We start from the raw sequence: 26,316 nt of genomic DNA on the forward strand, positions 1-26,316 counted from the left end.
GTGCTTCCTATTTTGTAGAGTTCCCCCTCCCTCCACATTCCCATTCGTGTGTGCATCCGGCACGTGCTGAGGGCTTGCGGTGTGCTCTGGCTCTGTTCTGGGCCCTGGGGTCCAGTGGTGACATGACTGAGTCCCCACTATGGTGCCCTGTGAAGCTTATGTGGGCGTACTAATCTGAAATCACATTTTATGAAGTATGACAACCTATCAGCATGTGGTTGTCTGTTGGCTCTGTTGTTTTTGTTCATGCATGTTAGCAGTGCTGATGAATAAAATCCAAGTATGTTTTAAATGGTTTTCTTACGCAAATTTCAAAAATCACAGTTATGCGAAGGATGCTTCTCAGAAGCATTTTAGTTCATAGACTGTGGCAGGTTGGACACTCTAAAGCCTAGTTCAAACTTTTCTTTACAGACACAGGTAAAGTACAAAGCATTGCGTTTCTTAAACTTAATTTTCCCTTTCAAAATAGAGCAGTCAGATGGCTTGTGCAGAAGACTAGAGAAGGCTTGTATCAGTCCCAAGCCCCAGAAGCCATGGGATAAAGATGCCTGGGAGATCCCCCGGGAGTCCATCAAGTTGGTGAAACGGCTCGGCGCTGGGCAGTTTGGAGAAGTCTGGATGGGTAAGTGTATGGTGTGCAGGCCTATGTCCTTCCAGAGGTGGTGGTGACAAGAGAAGTAAAGCCAGTTTCTATCAGCTTCTGAACCAGACCCTAAATTATGTCAGAAGCACCATTTCCTTTGTTTTCCTCTGTCCATCTGGGGCTGAGAACTGGCCTGCAAAATCTATTCACTGCAGCTCTGTCTCTTTCTTGCAACTTAATAATTCTCTTAATGTTTGTAAGAAGGGAAGTAATGGATATTTATCTTGATCATTCTGCCCATTTCTTTGTGATTCCCTCATCACCAGATTCTCTGGATGCACATTGGAAGTGCAAGAAATTTGCTTCCATCTCAGGGTAAGGTATTCTTAGGGCAGGAACCCATTGGCTTAATAGAAAGCCTTAATTACAGTTTGAGGGTCAGCAAGAAAGTTTCTAAGGTTCTGAGTCACATCATGAATAAGTCATTTCTTAACATTAAATATTGCTTTTCAGGCTGGCAAGAAGTGCAGCAAGGTCATAGCAGTGGCTTTTTTTCAGGGGATTCTTTTTGTCTACCCACTTTTTAAAAAGTTTTTATGGTGGGCTGAGCACAGTGCCTCATACCTGTAATCTCAGCACTATGGGAGGCAGAGGCAGGAGGATTGCTTGATCCTAGGAGGCTGAGAACAGCCCGAGCAACATAGGGAGACCCTGTCTCTACAAATAAAAAAAATTAGCCAGGTGCCATGGTGTGTGCCTGTAGTTCCAGCTACTTGGGAGGCTGAGGTGGCTACTTGAGCCAAGGAGGTCAAGGCTGCAGTGGGCTGAGATGGCACCCTTGCACTCCAGCCTGGGTGACACAGTGAGACCCTGCCTCAAAATAAATAAATAAATAAATAAATAAATAGAGTTTCATAGTAAATGTGAATTTCTTTGGTGATAAGAATTTTTGATAACAAAAATGTTAAAGTATAACATTCTTTCATGGCTCAAGCGGACCGTGCGGTTACTTCTGGAAAGGGTAACTGTTAGGTCACACACATCTGACTGGGTCACGTTTTCTGTGTCAGCTTTGTTGAGTGAAAGCAAATGTGATTTCCAAATAGAAGGGACAGACGGCTTCTAAACACTCTCCAGCCCCAGTAGAGCAGAACCTGGGGCCACGTGGGCTTGTCACCTCTGCATCCAGGTTTTCCCTCTGGTCTTGGCCCCTGGGGTCACAGCCTTGCTCACTTTCTCCTGTTGGCCCCTCTTGAGTAGAAAGAAGTGTCTTTAAACACAGTACATACTGAGCCAGCCTATCATTAATTCTTACTGCACTGTAAGTCTTTCTGCACATATTTGCAGAATTCCAGTAAACGATAATTACATGACTTCACATTCTCTGTTTGGGTTGGCATCTGTCAGAACCGGTTGGCAGTGTGTATCAGGTCTTCCGTTTCTGTTCCACTCAGCAGATTCATGGGTGTGAGTGCTCACTCTGAATGTTGTCTCTTCCCATGCACGCTCGGTTGTCTAAGTCAGAACATCTTCCTCCTTTTCCTATGTGCTTTTTTTATTAACATGAAATTCACACAACATAAATTAATCATTTAAAAGGGACAGTCCGTGGCATTTAGTACATTCACAATGTTGAGCAGCCACCACTTCCATCTACTTTCAAAATGTTTCTATCATCCCAAAAGGAAACAATGTACCCAATGAACAATAACTCTTCATTTCCCGGCCCCCGCGACTGCTCTAGCCCCTGGCAACCACCATTCTTTCTGTCTTCGAATTTAACCGTTCTAGGTACCTCATATAAGCAGAATCATTTATTTGTCGTTTTGCATCTGGCTTATTTCACCTAGCATAATGTTCTCAAGGTTCATCGTGTTGTAGAATGTATGGCTGAGTAGTATTCCATTGCATGACTCTACCACAGTTGATCTACTTATCCGTTGGTGGACCTTTCCATTGTTTCTACCTTTTGACTGTTATGAATAATACTGTATGAGTATTTTAATTTTAATTTCTCTTGTGTATAAACCTAGGAGTGCAATTGCTGGGGTATATGGTAAATCTGTATGGAACTTTTTGAAAACCACAAAACTGTTATGAGTTCATTAAAAAAAAATGGCTTGCCTTCTTTTTTCCTCCTAAGATATATGTATATATTTCTTCAAATCTACAGAATGGGGCAGGAGTAGTGTAATGACTATTATATACCCTTCACGTAGATTCACCAGTTGTTAATATTTTCCTAATTTTCTTGATCTTCTGTGTATATATATATATATATACACACACACAGTTGTCACTGTTACTGTGTTGATCACCTGGAAGTGCAGACGTGCCTTGCTGAGTTTTGTGAAGACCGTCTAAGCCCCTAGACTGTACTGTGTTCTCAGTGCGTCAGTCAGGAGGCATCATATTAGCCGGTCCTTTTCTTAATTACGCCCTATTTGATTTTGTCGACAGTGAGCCGTCATCACTTTTGTTTCAAGTGATCCAAAAGTTGAAATGGATCATTTAAATTTAAAGTTTCTCCATGGCGACTTTTTACTCCCTTTTGCAATAAATAAATACTCTGTGGAAAGTGTAAGATTGTGTAAAAAGAACTTTCTCCAAATGGCTTCAGCACAGTCTCTGAATTCTCTTCCCTCTTAAAAGCCGTCACTTCTCTATAAAGCTCCAGTCCCGCCTGCCCTCCTCCCTTGCTCCTTGAACGTGTCTGTTCCAACCCCACTGGCTCATGTCAAGGACCAAGGACTTCTGCCTTCTCTTCCTGGCTTCTCCTTTCAAGGCTCGTCTGTTCACTGAGAGTATTGGCAGGAAAACCAGGATCACGGTCACACTTAATTGTGCCTTTAGTCCATCTGCATACTTACTGTGACTTTGAATGGGGAGAAGAAGACAGGAGGAAGGTAGAAAAGAGTGTTAAAGACTCTACGAGCCCTGCTCTAAGTGCGTTTGCATTGACATTCTCACGTACTCATTGCTGGAGCACTACAAATGGGACAGGCATGGCCCTCAGTCATCATTTGATAAGCAAAACCACTGAGAATCCTATAAGCAACTTACTCAAGGTCATTCAAGGCAGTGAGAGAGCCAGGCTGCTCTGGCATCTGGGAGCCCTGGACTCAATTATTTGCTACACTATTTCCAAGTTAATCCGACTTCCCTATCCTCAGTTTCCCCATCAGTGAAATGGACAAACTCATGTCTTATCAGTTGTTCAAAGGAAGAATGAGATTATGCACCTAGAATGTTTCCCAGAGTCTGACTCCATGTGCTCTATTTTTATTATTATCATTCTTCTGTGCCTGATTCTGGTTGTTGGAAGGTATATTTTGATGCATTTTCCTGAATTTTAATCATAAAACAAAGCTATAAATAATCCAATTAGACCTTCATATGGATATTTGCTGGCAAAGGAATTAACGTGTCTGCCACGAAAAGAAATGCAGAGGGAGGTTACCAAGGATGTACTGGTTCCCCCTAAATCAGCGGCATGTAAAATGATGGCTTGGAATTTTGTTCCAGCCTCTCCTGTTCAGCTGTGAAGCCAGAATAAAAGCATCAAATTGCATGCTCTTTGCACCTGAGAGATAAGTGAAGTGAACCAAGTACATTCAAATCCAGCTGCTTGAGTGAACTATTTCTCAGCAACACTGTTTTTAAAGAGACAGTTGTTGGCAGGGCACAGTGGCTTGCACCTGTAATCCCGGCACTTTGGGAGGCTGAGGCATTTTGATCACCTGAGCTCAGAAGTTCAAGACCAGCCTGTGGTGAAACCCTGTCTCACACCATGGAATACTATGCAGATATAACAAACAATGAGTTTGTGTCCTTTGTAGGGACATGAATGAATCTGGAAACCATCATTCTCAGCAAACTGACTCAAGAACAGAAAATCAAACACCGCATGTTCTCACTCATAGGCGGGTGTTGAACAGTGAGAACACATGGACACAGGGAGGGGAGCATCAGACACTGGGGTCTATTGGAGGGGGCTAGAGGAGGGACAGTGGGGAGGGATAACATAGGGAGAAATGCCAGATATAGGTGACGGGGCGGGGATGGAGGCAGCAAACCACATTGCCATGTATGTATCTATGCAACAATCCTGCATGATCTGCACATGTACCCCAGAACCTAAAGTATAACAAAAAATATATACATATAAAGAAATTAGTTGAGCATGGTAGTGTGCGCCTGTGTTCCTATCTACTCAGGACGCTGAGGTGGGAGAATTACTTGAGCCTGAAAGGCAGAGGTTGCAGTAAGCTGAGACTGCACCACTGCGCTCCAACCTGGGTGACAGAGTGAGACCCTATCTCAAAAAATAAATAAGCAGTTGTTGCCAACCTAGATGCCTGCTGTCAGCTGTGGTGTCGGTGCATCCTCCAGGGGTGCATGGAGAGGTTGGGGCAGGAAGTCAGGGCCAGGTAGCCTGGGGCGCACACCTCGGCAGACCCTCTTACATCCCTTGTTCTGCCCTAAGCTGCAAGTCTGCACTAAAGTTGTGCACCTCGAGCTCAAGCACACTGGTCCTTTCTGGGACTGGGAAAACCTGTGCTTCGGATTCCAGATGCACCGAATCCCTGTCTATTTCTCATCCTTTCCTGCGCACAACTTGATTTGAGAGAACTTTCACTTAACATCTATCCAGGTGGTGCCTGGGAGAAGCAGGTTTAGAAGAGAGGAGAGTGGGGTTACTTTTTATTTAGATGGTCTGAAAGGGTAAAAGTCCTGAGAAGATACATCATTTGAATAGATTTGCTTATTCTGTTTTTAACACTGTGGTAAAATGCACGTGACATAACATTTCTGTTTTAATGATGTGTAGGTGTACTGTTCAGTTGTGTTAAATGCATCTACATTGTATGCAACCAGTCTCCAGATTCTCTTTGCATCTGATAAGACTGAGAGACTCTTTCACACCAACTCCCTGGTCCCCTCCCCCTCCAGGCTCTGGCAGCCACCATGCTACCTTCTGTCTCTATGAACTTGACTATCTTAGGTACCTCAAATAATTGGAATCATACGGCATTTTGTGTCTGGCTTATTTCACTTTGCATGATGTCTCCAAGGTTCATCTATGTTGTGGCATGTATGAGAATTTCTTTGCTTTTTTTTTTTGAGATGGAATTTCACTCTTGTTATCTAGGCTGGAGTGCAGTGGCGCGATCTCGGCTCACTGCAACCTCCGCCTCCTGGGTTCAGGCAATTCTCCTGCCTCAGCCTCCCGAGTAGCTGGGATTACAGGCATGCGCCACCATGTCCAGCCAATTTTTTGTATTTTTAGTAGAGACGGGGTTTCACCATGTTGACCAGGATGGTCTTGATCTGTTGACCTCGTGATCCACCCGCCTCGGCCTCCCAAAGTGCTGGGATTACAGGAGTGAGCCACCACGCCTGGCTTCTTTGCTTTTTAAGGCTAAATAATGTTCTTGTGTATGCATGTATCACATTTGGTGTATTTATCTGTTGATGGACAATTAGGTTGCTTCTACCCTTTGGCTATTGTGGGTAATGCCACTGTGCACATGAGTGTACAGATACCTCTCTGAGACCTTATTTTCCATTCCTTTGAGTATAAACCCGGAAGTGGAATGGCTGATCCTGTAAATCTTCTATTTTAAAAAATTTGAGGAACAGCTGTACTCTTTCCTGTATCAGTGACTGAGCATCTTTTCATGTTCTTCCTGGTCATTTCTACATCTTCTTTGGAGAAATGTGTGTTCAAGTCATTTTCTCAGTTTTTTTTTTTTTTTTTTTTTTTTTTGGTAGAGACAGGGTTTCACCATATTGGCCAGGCTGGTCTTGAACTCCTGATGTTGTGATCTGCCCGTGTTGGCCTCCCAAAGTACTGGGATTCCAGGCACAAGCCATTGTGCCCAGCCTTCCCACTTTTAAAAGTGTGTTTTTTACTTGCTTTGCTAATAACTTTTTAAATGACAGAGGTCATAGAACTTTATGTAAAGTAGGGTTTAATGAAACCTAACTTGGAGGGATTGCAGAACAATTGAAAGAAATTGTGCAGGTAAGTGCAATTGACAGCATTCAAAGCACTGTTATTATTAAATAACATTTTTAGAAAGAAAATGTCACATTTGTGCAAAGGCGATACAGTAGAGGAAAGAAATTGCCCGGGCTTGCCCCACTAAATAGAAGACGTTTGGATGTTTGCTTTTTAATTTTTTTTTTATTTTTGAGATAATTGTGGATTTACATGCCATTGTAAGAAATAATACAAAAAGAATAACATATGTCCACACAAAAACTTGTACGTGAATGTTCTTAGCAGCATTATTTGTAATAGCCAAAAGGTACAAACAACCCAAATGTCCATCAGATGATGAATGGGTCAATTAAATGTGGCATATTTATACAATGAAGCATTTGGCCATAAAAAAAATGACCTAGCATGCTTCAACATGGACGCCATGTTGTTTTATGGATGACTCATAAAAACTCTATGTTAAGTGAAAGAAATCAGTCCTAAAGGAGCACATATTATACTGTTCCATTTATATGAAATGTCCAGAATAGGCAAATCTAGAGATAGGAAGTAGATGACTGGTTGCCTAGAGCTGAGGGGCTGGGAGTGTGGTAGGAATGCCTGCTAATGAGCATGAGGTTTCTTTCTGCGGCCATGACAGCATTCTAAAGTTGATTGTGGTGATGGTTGTACAATTCTGAATATGCAAAACACTGATGAATTATACACTTAAATGGGTAAATGGCATGGCATGTAAATTATATTTCAATGAAGCTGGAAAATGTATAAAAGATATGATACAGGGAGATCCATATACCATTCACCCAGTTTCCCCCAGTGGTAACATCTTGTAAAACTGTAGTACAACCTCACTACCAGGATATTGGCAGTGATCACTGTTCATGTTTTAATTGTGCTTGTCTTCCAGTCTTATACAGAATGGAGGAAGCAAGGAAGAAAAGGGAAGGGAAGGAAAAGAAAATAAAAGAGAAAAAATAGAAAATTTTGACTTGTGATCTTTTGCTGATAGGGACTGAGTTTCCCTGTCAATCAGGGAGCTCCTTCTTCACACCTGAAATAATTTAAATATGTTGAATACACACACCAGAGGAATACTGGGAGTATAATCAAAAGAGCTGTGATTGATGATTTTATGTTACAAATAGGTTGAAGGATACCCCCTCTCCCAATTTTGAGCTGCCAGAATTTAGTTGTTATTTCTCAAAGGATAATCAGGCCAGCCGTTCTCATTGATAGAAAAAATACAATTAAAATTCTGTCACTGTTAACCAAGTAAGTTAATATTTTTGTTAAACATGAGGAATTGTTCATGCCCATCACATTTTATGGTCCGCATTTTTTTGGTCTGAAATGCAGTGAACAAATACTAGGAAGTGACCTGTTCTTTGTGGGAAGGGGCTGGGTGGGGATGAAAGAAAGAGGAGTCTCTGCTTCAAGCTGTTTCCTCTTGTTTGTGTGATCCTTGTGACTTCTGACTTGGGTGACATGCTTCCTCTGCAGATTGTCCTATTCCCAGGGAACCGACTGGGCAGCTTGGCTATGGATGATGTTTCCTCTGACTGCCTGGTCTGAAGAGACTCTGAGGAAGGAAGGAAACTTATTTTAAATTGAATTTTGCTTGATAAATTATCATTTGAGCCAACTGCCTCGAGATTAATCACAAAATCAGATGCATGCATTTTTTTAAAAACCACTCTCCATTTTGTGATACTTGGGCACTTTTTTTTTTTTTTGAGATGGAATCTTGCTCTGTTGCCCAGGCTGGAGTGCAATGTTGTGATCACGGCTCACTGCAACCTCCACCCAGTGGGTTCAAACAAGTCTCCTGTCTTAGCCTCCCAAGAAGCTGGGATTATAAATGCACACCACTATGCCCAGCTAATTTTTGTACTTTTAGGTTTTGTGTTCTTTTTTTTTTTTTTTTTGACAGAGTCTTGCTCTGTCACCCAGGCTGGAGTGCAGGAGCATGACCTTGGCTGTCTGCAACCTCCGCCTCCTAGGTTCAAGAGATTCTCCTGCCTCAGCCTCCTGATTAGCTGGGATTATAGGCATTTGCCACCATGCCCGGCTAATTTTTTGTATTTTTAGTAGAGATGGGGTTTCATCATGTTGGTCAGGCTGGTCTTGAACTCCTGACCTCATGACCCATAATTGAGCACTTTTTGGCAAGCCAGTCACAGCTGGCATTGGAGCTCTCTCAAGGTGCCACATCAGCTTTCTTTAACTGTGGCAAAGTGGCACTCCACAAGACACTCTTTACTAGCTCTAAAAGATTTTTGTTTTAACATCACGTTTCATCTGTATTGACGACCCAAATCTCCATGACTAGGTTAATTTGAACTTTCAAACTACTGGAGAGTATCTTGGAAACCTATGATTTGATCCTGAACACTGAATAAAGACTGAGGGTGTGGTTACGGTTCATTCATCTTCATCCCAGGTCTTGCTGGTGAGATGCATCCATGCTTTTGGGCGTGGCTATGGTTTATTCATCTTCATGCCATATCGTGCTGTGCTGCATGTGTTTTCAAGATATGCAATTGTTTATCCATTTATTTCGCTGTTTACTGACAAAATTGGAGCTCGTGTTAGTTCATTTTGCTTTGCTAAAGGAATACCTGAGACTGGGTAACTTATAAAGAAAAGGTTTATTTGACTCATGGTTCTGCAGATTGTACAAGAAACATGGCACCTGCCTCTGCTTCTGGTGAGACCTCAGGAAGCTTCCACTCATAAAGGAAGGCAAAGGGGAGCAAGCATGTCACACAGTGAGAGCAAGAGAGCTACAGGAGGAGGTGCCCTGCTCTTAGACAACCAGCTCCTCTGTGAACGAATAGAGCGAGAACTCACTCATTACCGTGGAGATGGCCCCAAGCCATTCATGAGGGATTCATTCCCATGACCCAGATACCTCCCTGTAGGCCCTACCTCCAACACTGGGGATCAAATCTCAACATGAGATTTGGAGGGGACAAACATCCAATTGTATCAGAGTTGTTCCCAGTTTGGGCTGCTATGAATAACGTGCTGCACATTTTTGTGCTGGTCCAAGCACGCATGAGTTTCTCTAGGCTGAGTGGGAGTGGATCTGCTGGATCGTAAAGTGTGTGAATCTTCAGCTCTTCTAAGTACGGCTAGCTTATTTTCCAAAGTGCCAGTCCCAGCTTAGATTCTCACCAGCAGTGTATGCCAGTCTCCATGTCCCCTTTTCTGACTAGCAGAGCTGTATTTAGAGAGATATGGGCCCCAAGGCAGCACAGGCAGTGGGTGGTTACCCAGAAGGAAGTGTGTACTCAGCATCCTTCATGGGCCCCTTGCATACTGTCACAGGGTCACAGAAACTCTGCAATTGAAGTTCAGTGATGCTCAGCAAGAACACACAATGGGGCCTAGGAGAGCTGCCCCAGCGTCCCTCTCAAGGGGCAGGTGCTCACCAGCCCTTGATATTGCCAGACTTTTAAAATTGTTGCTAAGCTCGGCAGTGATTTCTCATGACTCTATTTGCATTTCTCTGATTACTAATAAGACCGAGTACTTTCACGTTTATTACTCAGGAATTTCTTCTTTTGAAATGCCCATTCAAGCCTTTGCCTGTTTTTTCTGTTTTTCTTATTGATTCATAAGAATTCTTTATATATTCTGGATGCCATTTCCTTGCAGTTACAGGTATCATATATTGTATGTATTTTCATGTATTTTATATCACTTTTCCTTCTGTGATTTGCTATGGATATGCTCATATAACTTAGGGTTAGGGTTAGGGCTGGGGTTGGGGTTAGGGTTTATACACTTAAAAAAATTTATTATGAAACCTTTTTGATTTAACTGTAACATTAAAAGCCTTTTGTTGGTGGAATGTACTTTACAGTAATCTTAAGTTTTATAGGAAAGGCCATGTTTCTTGTAATTATAAATTTAGATGGCAGATCGATTTAATGTATTCATGATTTCATTATTTTAGGCAGGTGGTGGCTTTTTAAAAGGACCTAGGATGTTTTTTTTTGTCAGCTTTGTATTACTATCTTCTCCATATGTTCTAACACTTATTTTATACTGCATTCTTCTTTTTCTTTTCTGTCTTTCTTTTATTTTTCTTTGTTTTGTTTTAGAGATGGGTCCACCTTGGTCTTGAACTCCTGGGCTCAAGTGATTCTCCTGCCTCTCAAAGGGCTGGGATTATAGACGTGAGCCACCTTGCCTAGCCTTATTTTTCTATAGAGCACTGCAAGCTCCTAAGTATTAACCAAAGTGGAATACAAAGGAAAACATTTCAATAGATGAATCAGTCTTAATGACCAGAAGAAACATCATTGGATAGGCTTGAATGCCAGCTGTAAATGAATACATTTTCTTGCCTGTTTGAAGGCTTAGAATTAGATACATAATACATTTCTTTATTATTTAAAAAAGTCATTTTATGAAAAAGTACATACTTGGCTGGGCATGGTGGCTCATGCCTATAATCCGAGCACTTTGGGAGACCGTGGTGAGCAGATCAGCTGAGCTCAGGAGTTCAAGACCAGCCTGGCCAACACGGCAAAACCCTGTCTCTCCTGAAAAGAAAGAAAGAAAAAGCACACATTAATTGACAAATAGAATCAGAATAGAAAAGAACAAGAGAAAGTAGAAGTCACTTCAAATTCTACCAGCCAGGGATAATCACTGCTGATATTTGACTCAGCAGGCTTCCAGTCATCTTTCTAGGATTTCACATACAGATATTCTTGCCCCTAAAAAGCGGACCATCCACTCCACATCCCCTTTCCTTAGGGCGGGTGCTATCCAGCCGATGTGCACCAGACAGCAAGAGCCTGCAGGGAGATTTGCAGTGGCCCCAGCAGCTGCTACTTCCTTCTCCCCATTTTTTTTTTTTTTTTTTTTGCATTTCCAAGAGAAATATGGAAACAGAAGAGAGGAAAGGAAGGAAGAATATGATTATTAATATTTCTGCTTTGCCAAATTACTGAGAAAATGCTTTCCCAAGAGAAAGTCAAGATCAAATTGCTCAATCCCAGTCCCAGAAGGGTGTTGCCTTAGGCGGACGATACTAAGGAGTCAGTATTGCCCAGAGTGTGTTCCACGTGGTGTGAGAAGCTACTTGAACAAGCGTTCTGAGGTCAAGAAAGTGTGGGAAATGCTGGGGTGAGCAAATGCAGGCTTTTCCCCTGAAGGCCTCCCAAGGCACCTGCTGTATTTTCTGTGCGAGGAAGGAGTGGAGGGAGGGCTCCCTATCCTTTCAGCGGGGGATCCTTTTACAAGTCCAGTTGTCTGCAAACCTTGTGACTTTATCATATTGTACTTAAAAGTTAGTGCAGGTAAGTAATTTTTATAAATAACGCCTTTTTAAAAGAAAATTTGGCAAATAGTTAATGATATGGTGAACAAATTAAATCACTCATAATTACACCATTGGAAATAACCAGCATTTGGTGTATTTTGGTGTCTTTTCTCCCAGACCATCATTTTAGGTATAAAATATGCCTGTACTTTAAAATGGGGATTATAATGTGAGCATATGCCTGTGTGTGTATGTATATGTATATAAGAGATTATAGCAGATATAGAGGTTTTTTTGTCTTGAATAAAGAACATTTTGTTATTAGAGAAAAATATCAGTTCGTAGCTGGGCGCTGTGGCTCCCGCCTGTAATCCCTGCACTTTGAGTTCCAGACCAGCCTGGCGAACATGGTGAAACTCCATCTCTACTAAAAATACACAAATTAACCAGGCATGGTGGTGGGCACCTATAAACTCAGCTACTCAAGAATCTGAGGCATGAGAATCGCTTGAACCTGGGAGGTGGAGATTGCAGTGAGCCAAGATTGTGCTACTGCATTGCCTGGGCAATAGAGCAAGATTCGGTCTTCAAGGAAAAAAAAAAAAAGAAAAAGAAAAATATTAGTCCTCATGGTGGAGTACCAATGAAAACTTTTTTTACTATCATTTCATAGAAACCTTTTGATTTTTGAATAATTTAAGCATTTTTTGGTAAGAAAAAGAAAATTCCTGGATACTTTTCATCTAGCCTCTCCTAATTTTATCACTTATGTAACCTGTGTTACATAAGTGTGTTACACTTATGTTTTAACACAGGTCTTTTCTTTCTGAGACAGAGTTTCACTCTTATTGCCCAGGCTGGAGTGTGATGACATGATCTCAGCTCACTGCAGCCTCTGCCTCACGGGTTCAAGCGATTCTCCTGCCTCAGTCTCCCGAGTAGCTGGGATTACAGGCATGTGCCATCGTGCCCGGCTAATTTTTGTATTTTTGGTAGAGACAGGGTTTCTCCATGTTGGTCAGGCTGGTCTCGAACTCCAGACCTCAGGTGATGTGCCCGCCTCGGCCTCCCAAAGTGCTGGGATTACAGGCGTAAGCTACAGCACCCAGTAACTAAAGCTTTTTCTATCTGTAATTAAATTTTCTGCTAACTCTGCATCTGCAAAGTGAAGTTTTAAATTTTCTGTTTTATAAAGCATGCCCCGCCTTCTCTTTTCTTCCTAGGTTACTATAACAACAGTACCAAGGTGGCTGTGAAAACCCTGAAGCCGGGCACGATGTCTGTGCAAGCCTTCCTGGAAGAAGCCAACCTCATGAAGACTCTGCAGCATGACAAGCTTGTGAGGCTCTATGCCGTGGTCACCAGGGAGGAGCCTATTTACATCATTACTGAGTACATGGCCAAGGGTGAGTTCCTCCCACTACGCAGAGCTTACAAGGGTTTCAAATGCAAAAAGTAAAATGTGTAAGTGTTCAGAGATCACTCAGATAGTTTAATTATCAAACAGTATACCAACTACCGAAAAATCAGGAAATATGGGAAGTCGGAGCATTTTTATAAACCTAATCACCAGAAGTAATCCATGTCACATAATTGAAATCTAATCCTCCTGTTTTCTCTGCATCTGCCTGCATGTACCTATTACCCTGAAAATAGTACCCCATATCTAGTAGCCCACAATAAATATTTATCAAATGAATTAATATGTATTTCAAAAGAGAATCTTTTTGTCATATACTTAAAATGTGAGTTCCCAGAATTCTAATACTACAGATTTAGTACAGATTGTTCAGTACCAAATTCCTCTTTCTTTCTTTCTTTCTCTCTTTCGTTTCTTTCTTTTTTTTTGAGACAGAGTCTCTCTCTGTCACCTACGCTGGAGTGCAGTGGCACGATATCTGCTCACTGCGACCTCCATCTCCCAGATTCAAGTCATTCTCCTGCCTCAGCGTCCCTAGTAGCTGGTATTACAGGCACGCGCCACCATGCCCAGCTAATTTTTGTATTCTTTTTTTTTTTTTAAGTAGAGACAGGGTTTCACCATGTTGATCAGGCTGGTCTCGAACTCCTGAGCTCAGGAAATCTGCCTGCCTCAGCCTCCCAAAGTGCTAGGATTACAGGTGCGAGCCACCAGCTCAGCCTGTTTTTGCTCTTTATCTAATATTCATCATCCTCTTCAGCATTATCTGAATGTTCAGGGTGTCACTTTTAAATATTAATGTTTTTTAACATTTGTGGAGGTTAAATTCCCATGTAATCATAGAATTGCAGGAGAATAGACTTCAAGCAATCATTTTTTCTTTCACTGTGATCACCTGCACATAGAAGAAGGCTTTGAATCAACATCCTTCTTCCTTTTTAACCTCCAGTTCAGGAAACATACTAATAAACTGCCAAATTATTTTTAAAAGTCCTCGGAAGTAGTGAAGAAACATAAGCAATGATCCAGGATTAACAATCATCTCATACACATGGAGATGATACTATGATACCATAGCTGAATAGATTCGAAAGATGAATATTACATTTTCTTATTTAACATCTGTGAGTATTTCAAAATATCAGTGACTCACAGTCCTTCCAAACAAGGGCCAGGTGCAGTGGCTCACGCCTGTAATCCCAGCTCTTTGGGAGGCCGAAGTGGGTGGATCACTTGAGGTCAGGGGTTCCAAACCATCCTGGCCAACATGGCGAAACTCCATCTCTAAAAAAATATAAAACAAAGAAACACACAAAGCAATTAGCCCTTGTGGCTTGAGTTGCTATAGCCCAGATACCAGGCTCAGGGCCAGATGCCTTACAGGAGTTCAGTAAGCGTTGTTGAATTAATTAACTTAGAGTTCTTAATGATAAGTGTAAATATGAGTTTTCCTATGTAGCAATGCCTTTTTTTTGTTTTGTTTTGTTTTTGAGATAGAGTCTTACTCTAATGCCCAGGCTGGAGTGCAATGGCACTATCTCGGTTCATTGTAACCTCCACCTCCCAGGTTCCAGCAATTCACCTGCCTCAGCCTCCCGAGTAGCTGGGATTACAGGTGCCTGCCACCACACCCGGCTAATTTCTGTATGTTTTAGTAGAGAAAAAGTTTCATCACATTGGCCAGGCTCGTCTTGAACTCCTGACCTCAGGGGATCCGCCTGCCTTGGCCTCTCAGAATGCAAGGATTACAGGTGTGAGCCACCACGCCTCGCCGACGATGCCTAATAGGTATTGAGCTCTTGGTGCTCTCCGTGTGTGATCTCACTTAGTCTTTTCGGCAGCCTGAGGGCTAAGTACTATGGTCCTGTGTCATGGATTAGGTAGCGTAACGTTTACTGAGCACACTACCTGCCCTCCATCATGGTATATGCTTTGGATGCAACCTTTGATTACATCCTCCCCAAAACGCTAACATAGCCTCTAGTACATGCCCACTTTACAGAGACCTAGATGAGGTAAGCAACTCGACCAAGATTACCTGTGAGGCTGGCACTTAAAGTTCTAGGGAAAAACAGGTCTCGTTGTAGAGATGAAGCCATAGGACGACGGAGAGTCCGTTCAGCAGCACACTCCTTCTTAGACAGGTCTCACTTTTTTCCAAAGCACAGTTCACTCATCAAATGCTCACTGAGGCTGGGCGTGGTGGCTTACACCTAGAATCCCCACATTTTGAGAGGCCAAGGTGGGAGGATTGCTTGAGTCCGGGAGTTTGAGACCAACCTGGACAACATGGTGAAATCCTATCTCTACAAAAAATTAAAAAGAATTAGCTGGGTGTGATGGCATGGCACCCTCAGTTACGTGGGAGGACTGCTTGAGCCAGGGAGGTTGATGCTGCAGTGAGCTGTAATCATGCCACTGCACTCTAGCCTGGGTGACAGACTGAGAACCTGTCTCAGCAAATAAAAACCAGGCCATTCATTGAGCACCTACAAGTGCCAAGTTCTGTGCTTTTTGCTGGATACAGATGGGAGCAAGCCTGGTCAACCATCTGCAGAGGGCAGGTCTTCCAGTGAGCTGGCTAAAGATTGGGAGGCTGCAATGAGTGAATCATGGTGGCAGATACTCTGAAATGCACGGTTGTCAGACAGCTGTAGAGAGAGAAGTGGTATCCACCCTCACGCTTTCCCACCTGGAGCACATGCCATGCTTCCCATTGGGTCCTGAGTTTGACCAAAATCAGGAAAAGGATTTATAGCCACACAGAATTGTAAAGTCAATTATTTTGTTGGGGGGTTTCCCTCTAATAGTAACGATGATGTGAATTTTGTTTAGGTGTTTTCTATTCTGTGTTTGAACTACACTAACTTTTCTTTCTTTCTCCGTAGGCAGTTTGCTGGATTTCCTGAAGAGCGACGAAGGTGGCAAAGTGCTGCTTCCAAAGCTCATTGACTTTTCTGCTCAGGTAAAAATGGCAAATGTGCATGTGCATTTGCAAAGGCTTTCCTGTGTCAAATTCATAAAGGAGTTATTGTCCCAGGGAGAAGGAATTTGCACTGAATGTTTTCCAGTAGCAGTTATGAGAAAAGACCCTCCACAGTACAATTTTAGGAAAGAGTAACAGGAGATTCTCACGGATTGTGTGCACGTGTCCAGTTTTGACCTGGATGTAATCTTCTATTAGCCAAGTCAGCCTCTTTCTACTTATGTTAATTTCACAGGTCATAGAAACAGTGCTGCTGAATCAATCACTTTCTCAGCATTTGAGAGAGGCAATTCCATACTATGTAAGCACAGCAGCTTTTAAACGACGTGTGTGTTTTATTTAAGTTACGAATCGAATGTGCTGATACTTCTAAGTCCTCCATATTCTTGAAAACAGAGGAATGTGTCTGTTTCCTACTCTTCCCCTTCTCAGTCCTTGTTGGATGTGCCGTCGGGATTCTGTGAAATATTCATTTGTACTATTTTTAGTACTAGCCCAGGAGTTGCCTGTTTATTTACTTTGGAATCACATGTTTCCTGAAGTGTATTTAAGAGCACAGGCAGTTATCCAAAAGCCCTACAATGTGCCCAAAATATTAAGGAAATGCACACTCGAACGATGCCAGCTGCTGACTTTTACTAGTTTCGTTGGGTCCATTTGTCATGTTCAGTAATTTGCTTGCTTGCTTCTCAGTATTGGTAACGAGTGGTTCCATGAAGCCCAGTGTTTGTAGCCAAGGAGATTTATAGAGGTCCCACAGAAGGCTGGCCCTATGATCTTTCTTTTTTGCTCCCACTTCTTTTCTCAGACCCTCTTTTAGTTAGGAAATTCCTATAGCCTTCTTGGGAATGCGAGATCCAAGGAATGCTTGATTACAGAGGTCAAAGACCTCACATAGGTAGGGCTGGACACAGACTCTGTAATAGAGCATCATGGGCTAAGCTGGCATTCAGCATCTGGAGACTGGAGTCTGTGTCCTGGCTCTGCCACTCGATAGCCATATTGCTTCCAAGGAAGTCCTTTGCCAATTTGGATTTCTTTATTTGCCTGTAAAACAGGAATGATAATTCCTACTTTAAGGAGATATTGTTGAGGGTCACATCAAACACAGGTGTTGTGTCATGTGCTTGGCGTGGACACAAGCATCCCAGAGCCTGCTGGTGGAAGGTGGGAAACCCAAGGGAGCACAGTGCCCATCCTTCCAGTAAAGGCGTGTGATGGGTGAGTCGCACTGCTCAAGTGCCCTCTCTGCCTCCAGGACTCGGAGTTGGAAATGCCAAGTGTCCCCTGGAATGCCAGCATCTAATAAGAAAGAAGCATAATTGCTGTGGTGGAACAGCGGGGGAGGAAAGGACCCAGCAGCCCTGCCTTTTTAACCCTGTCCTCAAAGTCTGTACTGGCCCCTGGGAGGCTCCATGCAGTTCCAAGGTTTCCAGAACTATAGTTTGAAAACCAGCACTCTGCAGCAAGAGGCCGGGTGGGTGCAGCTCTAGATCCCTGTAGAAAACAGACTAGGAAATGCAGAAAGCAAAAGTCTGATAAACTTGGGTTATACTTACACGGATCAATGAGGCCCTATACTCAGATGGTGATTTGGGTGTCCCCGAGGGCCAAGAGACTTGAGGAGTGTAGCAAAGCTTTGTCACTTGGACAGGGCTGTGGAACATCGGGACACGTGGCCTGGAGGGCCATTCCATCTGCTGCGGGTCTGATCTGTGCCCACAGTTCTTTAGGGTAGAAATTACACACATTGGGCTGTGTACTGTACCCAGAGAATGACTTTATTTTGTCACAGGGGTATTTTGTATCGGGTGTCGCCTGGCTTGTCTTGTAAGACATTATCTTGACACAGTCAAAGCTTTTAAGGTCCAAGGCGAGGCCTCTATGCCGAGTCATTAAGTTAGTGAATTACTACCATTACCTCGAAGAGTAATTTTTCTAACCTAGAAATGAATAGGGGGAGAAGTTACTTTCTAGACCTTCGCAGTTTGTGAGGAAGGTTACCACAGGCTGACATTGATTGTGATTGTTGCACCGTGGATTCCAGCGGGCTTCAGTTGACCCTCCTGGCAATTCCAATGGGGCTGAGCCTCCTCAGTGACAGAAGGGGCTAGGGCAGTCAAGGCCAGCACCACTGGCCTCCGTCCAAGCCAGTTTACCAAATCCAGCCTGTGCCACGTGAGCTCATGTTCACAGGGTCAGGGTCTCTTTCCTAGCAGGGGCCCCTTGGTAGAACCCGCGGGACATCTGGCTCGAGTGCATGGACTACTCAGCGTCACTGGGAGAGTCACGGGTCAGCAGCAGCTGGCCGGACCCTGAGCATGTTCGTTCAGCACAAAATTCATTTTCTTTACAGCTAAGCACTGGCTCCTTTGGAGTTCATCTTTGCTCAAGGTGCAGTCCTCACTCAGACTCTTTCCTCGTCATTCCCTCAAGGTGGAGCTGATGAGACCACCTGCTCCCCATCCTTAATCACTATCTGCTTCATGCACTTGTGGCTTTTCTTAATATAATACAGGTAGTTTGAGAAGGGGCCTTACCCTTGGCAGCAAATAGTAGGGCTTGTACGTTTCAGCTTCTGCCTTCCACTTCCTCTTTCTGCTCACTACGCCTGCTTCCTGGTCCCCCTGGAATGCCCTCACTGATGACCACTGCCACCCAGCGCTCCTCCTCCTCCTTCACGCACCTCTCTGAAATGACCTGTCTGTGCAGAGAAGGCCGTCTCTCAATTATCTTACCTTTCCTTTTCTTTCATGTGCCACTAATTAACTCTCACTTTTCCGTACTGAATAACATGACAGTAGTAAATATTATTAAAGTTGGCCCAGAGTGACAGAGATACCTGGTGCCCAGATACTTTGAGAATCCAACCTTTTCTATGCCTTCCCCCCACTTTACTATTTATGGTGGAAATTTAGGGATAAAGCAGGAGAGGAATTATAGAAGTCCATTTGCTGTGTAAACAGTTAGTAGGCTGTGCGATAATGATGAGGTTTGCTGTCTTTCATAACCCGTATCAATAGCGTCACAGTTGGGGAATGGAGTGTTCGAAGAGGGTGTTTAATTCGGCAGATTTTCATAATGAGAGATTGGTCATTAGGAGATTGGTCACCCCTAGAAGAATAAGGGAAACTGTGAGGGGCAGAGTTGGGACTTTTCCCACTGCCTGTATCTGGCCTCTTGTTCCCTCTCACCAAGACCCACTTCCCCATGCCCTACTCTCCCCTCTACATTCCCCTGTTGCCCATTGAGACAGGAAGTGGCTGGGCGCACATGACGGCCTCCCAGTTCATGTGAGAGCTGATTTCATCACTTCCTGTCTCAGGATGAGTCCTAAAAGACTTGCCTGAACCCAAGTGTAATCCACACTCTCCAACCATCCACAGCCCATTCAACGTAGACCAAGAAATCCTGACTAGAGCAGCTTTACCCACTGCTTTTCTCTTCGTGTTAAATTAGGCAATGTAGTGCTTTCTGTGCCGAAATAGGAAAACACCTCTTTGCAAAGGAAGTTTGATACTTTCAGAGTGGAGAGGCTTTGCATACTTCCCTTCCAGCTTTTACGCCCCATGTCAGAGAAGAAAAATGAGCTTGGAAAGAAAAGGGTTCAAACCGGTGGGGATTTCCTTCATCGGAAGCCGAGATGGAATCAGAGAGTTGTCAAACTGAGAGGAAAAAGAAGTGAAAAATGTACAGTGGCAGTTTGGAGAACAAATAAATCATCTTGTAATTCAGACCAAGTGAACAAAGCATTTATTACTCTTTGGTGGCAGCATCTCTGAAGTGCAGAAATTACTAAAAATGAAACGATTGTGAGTTAAATGTCAGGAAAAAGTGCAAAACCAAGCCAAGCCAAGCTGCATGCGCCTATGGTCTCAGCCACTTGGGAGGCTGAAATGGAAAGATTGCTTGAGGCCAGAAGTTCAGGACCAGCCTCTACAACAAAACAAAACAAAAAAATGGCAAACTCAGAATTGTTGCTATTATAGTGGCAACAAGTGGCATTTATTTTAGCTTCTTCTGGTTGATAAAGCACTTTTACCTCATTATCTAATTTGAGCCCAGCAACCTTGAAAGCATGTTTTTTCTTCTTTAATACCTCTTACTAAAGAGGAGGTCAAGAGATGAACTTGGACTTGTCGAAGGTTACCGAGCTGATAGGCGGAATTGCTGGGACTCCATCCAGGGACTTCTGATCTGAGATAACAGATTCTTTCCTCTGCAGCTGCTATTGTCTCATGGTTACAGTTGCTGCTACGGTCATTTTGCACCCAACACTACTGTGATAAGCATTTTCCCCCGTTATGGATTTTGACCATCAGAATCAATGCTTTCTTTAGCTTTTTTCCCCTTAAAAGTCTTCATTGCCAAGATGGAAGTTATACTCAAGGTATATTTTGCCCCCAGTATTAAATTTAAAGCCACATTTTAGGGTGGAAATTGGTAAAATGAGAAAGGCAGGAAAACTCAGTCTACCTATGAAGTTCTTGACCTTTTTGAGTAGGAGGGCCTTTTAACAGCAGAGCTTTCTGAGCACACCCTCATAGCTGTAGCTACTGAGTGAGAAAACAGTGTATAGATTGGGAATACCTTGGAATATCTCTTGGTTGAAACTCACCAGTCTATTGGTAAATCAGGCTTGAAGGGTCTAGAGGGGGAAGTTCTTGGGAAGTTTCTAGAATATTTGCCATTATCATCCAAAGTGGGTCTCCTTCTTCTGTCTCTTTGTCAGGAATGTAAGTGATGTGTGAGATGCTCATATTCTGCCTCAAGGCTATTATCCCAGTGAATCAACTCCTTTATCCTCAAAGTCTTTATTAGTGGTAACCTTTGATTGATAGCATCGTCATGTTTAGTTCACTTAAACTGGAGGAAGAGTTGCATTGAGACGTCAAGTCAGACGTGGTGGCAAATGGAAGCTGCAGGTGACTGACGTGGTTTGTGCTTTAACCGGGAGGTCAGATGTGCTCCCACTCCACATGTAATCTCCTCTCCACTTTGAAATGCTCATACGTGACTCTTAGTGAGGCCTACACATTCCCAATCACTCTTTTATGTGTAAGAGTCTCCTCAGGGAGAAAAGAAGCCAGCACCAAAGAAGGCATTCATGAATTTCATAGAGGATATGAGCCAGGCTTGGCTCTGGATATGGGGGCCACACGTGGTCAGGATGTGATGGTCCCTGAGTGGGCATCGCTTGGAGCTGCTGCTTGGAAACCCCCGCGTTCTCAGTATACAGATGTCAGCACAGCAGGTGGTTAGCGCTTTCTGCAGAATTTGAGAAATGTTGCTGTGATTTTGCAAATGGACCCTAGATGACATTAATGATGGAGAAATCACTGAGCGAAGAACCAGAAAAGCTGCTTCTGTGTGGGGAAAATCACTCTGTGGGCCCCAGTGTCCTCATCTGTGAGGTGAGAGGCACGGGTTACATTTCCCACAGCCTCAGCTCTCACATTCCATGACTAGGGCAATCTCCTTCTGTTTAGACCATCTATGTGAATCGTCACCCAAAAGTCACAACTAATAATTCTGAGGCTATGCAGATGACATTGATATAAGATTCTAACGTTGTTAGAAACAAAGGAGCACAAATAGATCACTTTGATGCAGTCCCCACATGTTGGGCACCTAAATGCTCTGTTTATCTTTTTGAATCATGAGGGTTATGTTTTCAGTTTAAACTTTGACCACGAACACTTAGAAAATGGATAAATGAAACAGGAGTTACTGTCAGAATTGCAAAACAGGATCATATGCAGTTTCCTTCTGAAAAAGCCAAAGGAATAGGAAACCGTCATTTAAAAATAGTATAAAACAGGAACTTTGTTTTTGGTAAGGTGGGGGTGCGACTGTTTTGCATATTTAAGCAAGAGGAATCATGACTGCCTGTTAAAATAGCAAATAAGGGAGAGTTTATTTGTGTTCTAAATTTGATTGGAAAGCTTTCTAATGCCCAAGAGAAGCTCTGGGTAAGTGTACAGCAGAGGTCGTGTCGCTTTTGGCCTGCAGGCGAGCTGTGTCTCTTATCTGAATGTTATTTTGATCAGGGGTGGCAATTTCTGGTGAGTGCTACCATAAGTCACAAAATAATGTTCACTTTGGGTACTCATCGTGGAAGCCTGAAAGGCTAGGATTGAATTGACCTGGCTTAGGAATAGGCAGAGTCTATCCCCAGTTGGCCACAGCTGAAAAGCGGAGATGAAAGCAGTTTGACATTAGCCAGGCGTGGTGGTGCATATCTGTAATCCCAGCTACTCTGAAGGCTGAGCTAGGAGAATCGCTTGAATCCTGGAGGTGGAGGTTGTCCTGCCCTGAGATTGCGCCACTGCGCTCCAGCCTGGGTGACAGAGTGAGACTCCATCTTAAAAAAGAAAAAAGAAAAAAGAAAAGAAAGCATTTTGAAAGGAGTAGTGAAGGGTAAATTCCAGCTGACCTTTATCTCCAGCACTGGGCCTGCTCCTCTCCCTGCACCCTCCTCACCCTCTTGGTGTGTCCCCCTCCCTTTTACTCACACATATGTCCTGAGCACAGCCAGGCACTATGTGGAGAGGAGTGAGCAAAGGGCATATGGCATGTAGTAGGGGGCAGGTAAGTTACAGGCAAAGACAGGGTAAAGCCCTGAGATATGGCAGGGCTTTCAGGGCTGGCACCACATGCTGCTTTCAGAGTACATGGAGGAGGATGGAGCATAGTAGGGTGGGCCAGCAGGCAGAAGGTGGGCTTCCTGGAAGTGGTGACCCTGAGAGTCAGGATTGGCTCTGCTAGCTTGGGAAGGGATTGGATGCAGGGATGGGTCTTCAGTTGTGGGAACCTGGTGCATAAGAGCACAGAAAAGGAGCACACGGGGGTGCAAATGGGGGCATAAGGAGAGAACAACTTGAGGGGCACTCTGAGAGACATGGACATTAAGGAAACTAGGCCAGGTGCAGTGGCTCATGCCTATAATCCCAGTACTTTGGGAGACCGAAGTGGGTGGAATACCTGAGATCAGGAGTTCAAGACCAGCCTGGCCAACATGGTGAAACCCCATCTCTACTAAAAATACAAAAATTAGCCAGGCATGGTGGTAGACACCTGTAATCCCAGCTACCCGGGAGGCTGAGGCGGGAGAATCGCTTGAACCTCGGAGGCAGAGGTTGCAGTGAGCCGAGATCGAGCCACTGCACTCCAGCCTGGGCGACAAGAGTGAGACTCTGTCTCAGAAAAACAAAAAACAATGGGGGGCGGGGGAACTAGACATGTTCACTCTGAGTTGTGGAGAGGTAAGCTGTTTTGTAGATAACTGGTTTAAAAATGTATTTGCAAAAAATAAAAATGCTTATACTCAGCAAATAGTTTCAGCAGGACTTACTGGTTTCCCCTTTTAGTCAAAGCACGGCTTTTGGTCACTAGTGGCTGCTTTTATATTTCCTGTAGTTGGTGTTCGTGTTACCTCTGCTCCTCTCCAGCACACCAAGGTGTTCTTTACGGAAACTGGTTTGTTTTGACTATGGAGAATCACAGGGTTCTCAGCTTTTCATGCTCCTAAGATTTCGTTTTATTACCGTTTTTGTTGTTGTTTTGTCTTGTTTTTTTTTTTTAAAACTGAGACCAGGAAGGGTGGGATGGAAAAGGAAGGGGAGAGTTTGCGTTCTAGCCCAGCGTTCGTGTCTGCCCGGCATAGTGGCTCACGCCGGTAATCCCAGCACTTTGGGAGGCTGAAGTGGGAGGACTGCTTGAGGCCAGGAGTTTGAGACCAGTCTGGGCAACACAGTGAGACTCCCATCTCTACAAAAAAAAAAAAAAAAATTAGCCAGGTGTGATGGTCGTGCCTGTAATCCCAGCTACTCGGGAAGCTGGGAGGACAGGATTGCTTGAACCCAGGAAGTTGAGGCTCAAGTGAGCTATGATCACGCCCACTGCACTCCAGCCTAGGTGACAGAGCAAGACCCTACCTCTAAAAAATAAAATGCAAACAGAGCTAGTCTCTAAGGGGTCCACCCTGAAACGCACAGTACTTACTCTAAGCTTTTCAGTTCAGAGCTAGATTCTCAGGGCGTCTCCCCGCCCCTCACTAAAACCAAAAAGCACCTTCAGGAGTTTAGCTCAAGGTTGGAGATAATTAAATTTCTCAACCAAGTGGCTTCCTGATGCTGCCCCTGAAGGTCTGCGTCATGAAACTGATGTGGGTTGCCTGAGGATAATGGGGATTGACTGAGCATTTCCGCAGGAAGGTGATAGGATGAGACCTGTGCTTTAAAAATTGCCCTGGCCACCATATACCAAAATGACTAGAAGGGATGAAAGCTAGAGTCCAGGGATGAGGGAGGGAGGATGGGCCTGAGGGAGGTCAGTGTTCCCCATCACAGGCACACAGAAATAGAGAAGGAATGTGCCTGGGGCAGCTGAGGACTGGCATTGAGGGCGTGGGCCTGAGGTGGCTGATGAAATTAGTTTGGCTGAACTGGGTTTGATGTGCCACAAGACATCAGCTAGAGATGGGCAGCTAGCGTGGGCAGGCATTTTAATATAGAGGTCTGGGGCTAGAGGCTTCAGGGAAGCTGGTGCTGCAGATGGTCATATAAATAGAGGTTGGATGAGGTCCCGTAGAGAGTGTGGGAAGAGGCAGAGGACAGCCCCAGGCAGACCTGTAAGGGGGAGGTGGGGTTGCAGCACAGGTGACACGGAGTTCTGACACGCAGTCAGAGAACAGGGAAACTGCCACTGGACTTTGAGACAGGGAAGTCTTTGAGAACCTGGCTGGACCCTTTTCGATGGCATAGTTTTGGTGAAAGCCAAGGCCTTGGCCTCTCTCCATCTTCCTGATTCCTAGAACCCTGTTCTCTGCCTGCACAGCCTCCTCCCTAGCCCTGGCTGACTCCTCTTCCTCTTTTTCTTTCTCCTCTGCTGCCACTTTTCTCTGTATGCCTCCCTGACTACTCACCACGGCACACTCTTGAAAAAACCATGATTTCTCTTTGCACTTAAATGAAACCCTGCACTCATGCCTTTTTGAAACGGAGTTTCACTCTCGTTGCCCAGGCTGGAATGCAATGGTGCAATCGCGACTTACCACCACCTCCACCTCCCCGGTTCAAGCGATTCTCCTGCCTCAGTGTCCTGAGTAGCTGGGATTACAGGCGTGTGCTACCACGCCCGGCTAATTTTGAATTTCTAGTAGAGATGGGGTTTCTCCAAGTTGGTCAGGCTGGTCTTGAACTTCTGACCTCAGGTGATCTGCCTGCCTTAGCCTCCCAAAGTGCTGACGGATTACAGGCATGAGCCACTGCGCCCAGTCTCATTTTTATTTTTAAAAGTAAGTTCATATTGATTTTCTTCTTTGATGGAATAAAAGGAAATAAAATTACTAAGAGAGGGACTTAAGTTATTGGTCTTTTTAAAAATATGGTTTTGTAGACTTCTGTAGAAATGCAGTGTTCTTCACCCACCCTGGGAGCGCGTGCTGGAAGTATTTGTGTCTGTAGCTATGCAGCTCCTGGGGCTTTGTGAAACATGATGAGAAGCGTTTTAAAACTGAGTCACCGAAAGTAGCCCTTGCCCCCAGTCGAGATGGGTTTGGTTAGAATGTGTATTCCGAGGTTCGGTGCCTGGAATGCGTTTCCCTAGGTTTCACTGAGGTTTGGATCTTGGGCCTCCACCTAGCACAGCTCTGCAGATCTCACCCCGATGCAGTGACACCCCAGGAAATTGTGTGTCTGGGCTCTTTGGTATGGTTTCTTTTTTTATTTTTTGTATTTTTTATTTAAAGATGGGGTTTCATCATGTTGGCCAGGATGGTCTCGATCTCCTGACATCATGACCCACCCGCCTCAGCCTCCCAAAGGCCTGGGATTACAGGCAGCTCCTCTCTGCCTCAGCAGCAGCCTGACACCCTGCGCAAGGCTCAGAGGGATGCCACAGTGGCTCCGGGGCTGCCAGAGGGCCGCCTACCCTAGTGCAGAAGACCCCAACAGAGCTGCTGCCACAGTTGCTGCATCCTGGCCTCATCCTCTCCCCACAGCAAGACCCTGGAGAGGAGGCCTGCAGCTGACTGCCC

General features: G+C 44.2%; 1 protein-coding gene across 4 annotated transcripts in view; it reads left to right on the forward strand.

Annotated features, from left to right (window-relative positions):
• Positions 1-26,316, forward strand: part of LYN (LYN proto-oncogene, Src family tyrosine kinase) — a 131,148-nt gene that overhangs the window by 74,162 nt on the left and 30,670 nt on the right. For all 4 annotated transcript variants that reach the window (XM_002758913.6, XM_008982662.5, XM_078352501.1 and 1 more), the window contains exons 8-10: positions 473-625; positions 13,095-13,277; positions 16,180-16,256. In XM_002758913.6, the coding sequence (XP_002758959.1) occupies positions 473-625; positions 13,095-13,277; positions 16,180-16,256 (413 nt within the window). The remainder of the gene's footprint in view (positions 1-472; positions 626-13,094; positions 13,278-16,179; positions 16,257-26,316) is intronic.

The sequence above is a fragment of the Callithrix jacchus genome, chromosome 16 (assembly GCF_049354715.1).
Source record: "Callithrix jacchus isolate 240 chromosome 16, calJac240_pri, whole genome shotgun sequence".
Classification (NCBI taxonomy): Eukaryota; Metazoa; Chordata; class Mammalia; order Primates; family Cebidae; genus Callithrix; species Callithrix jacchus.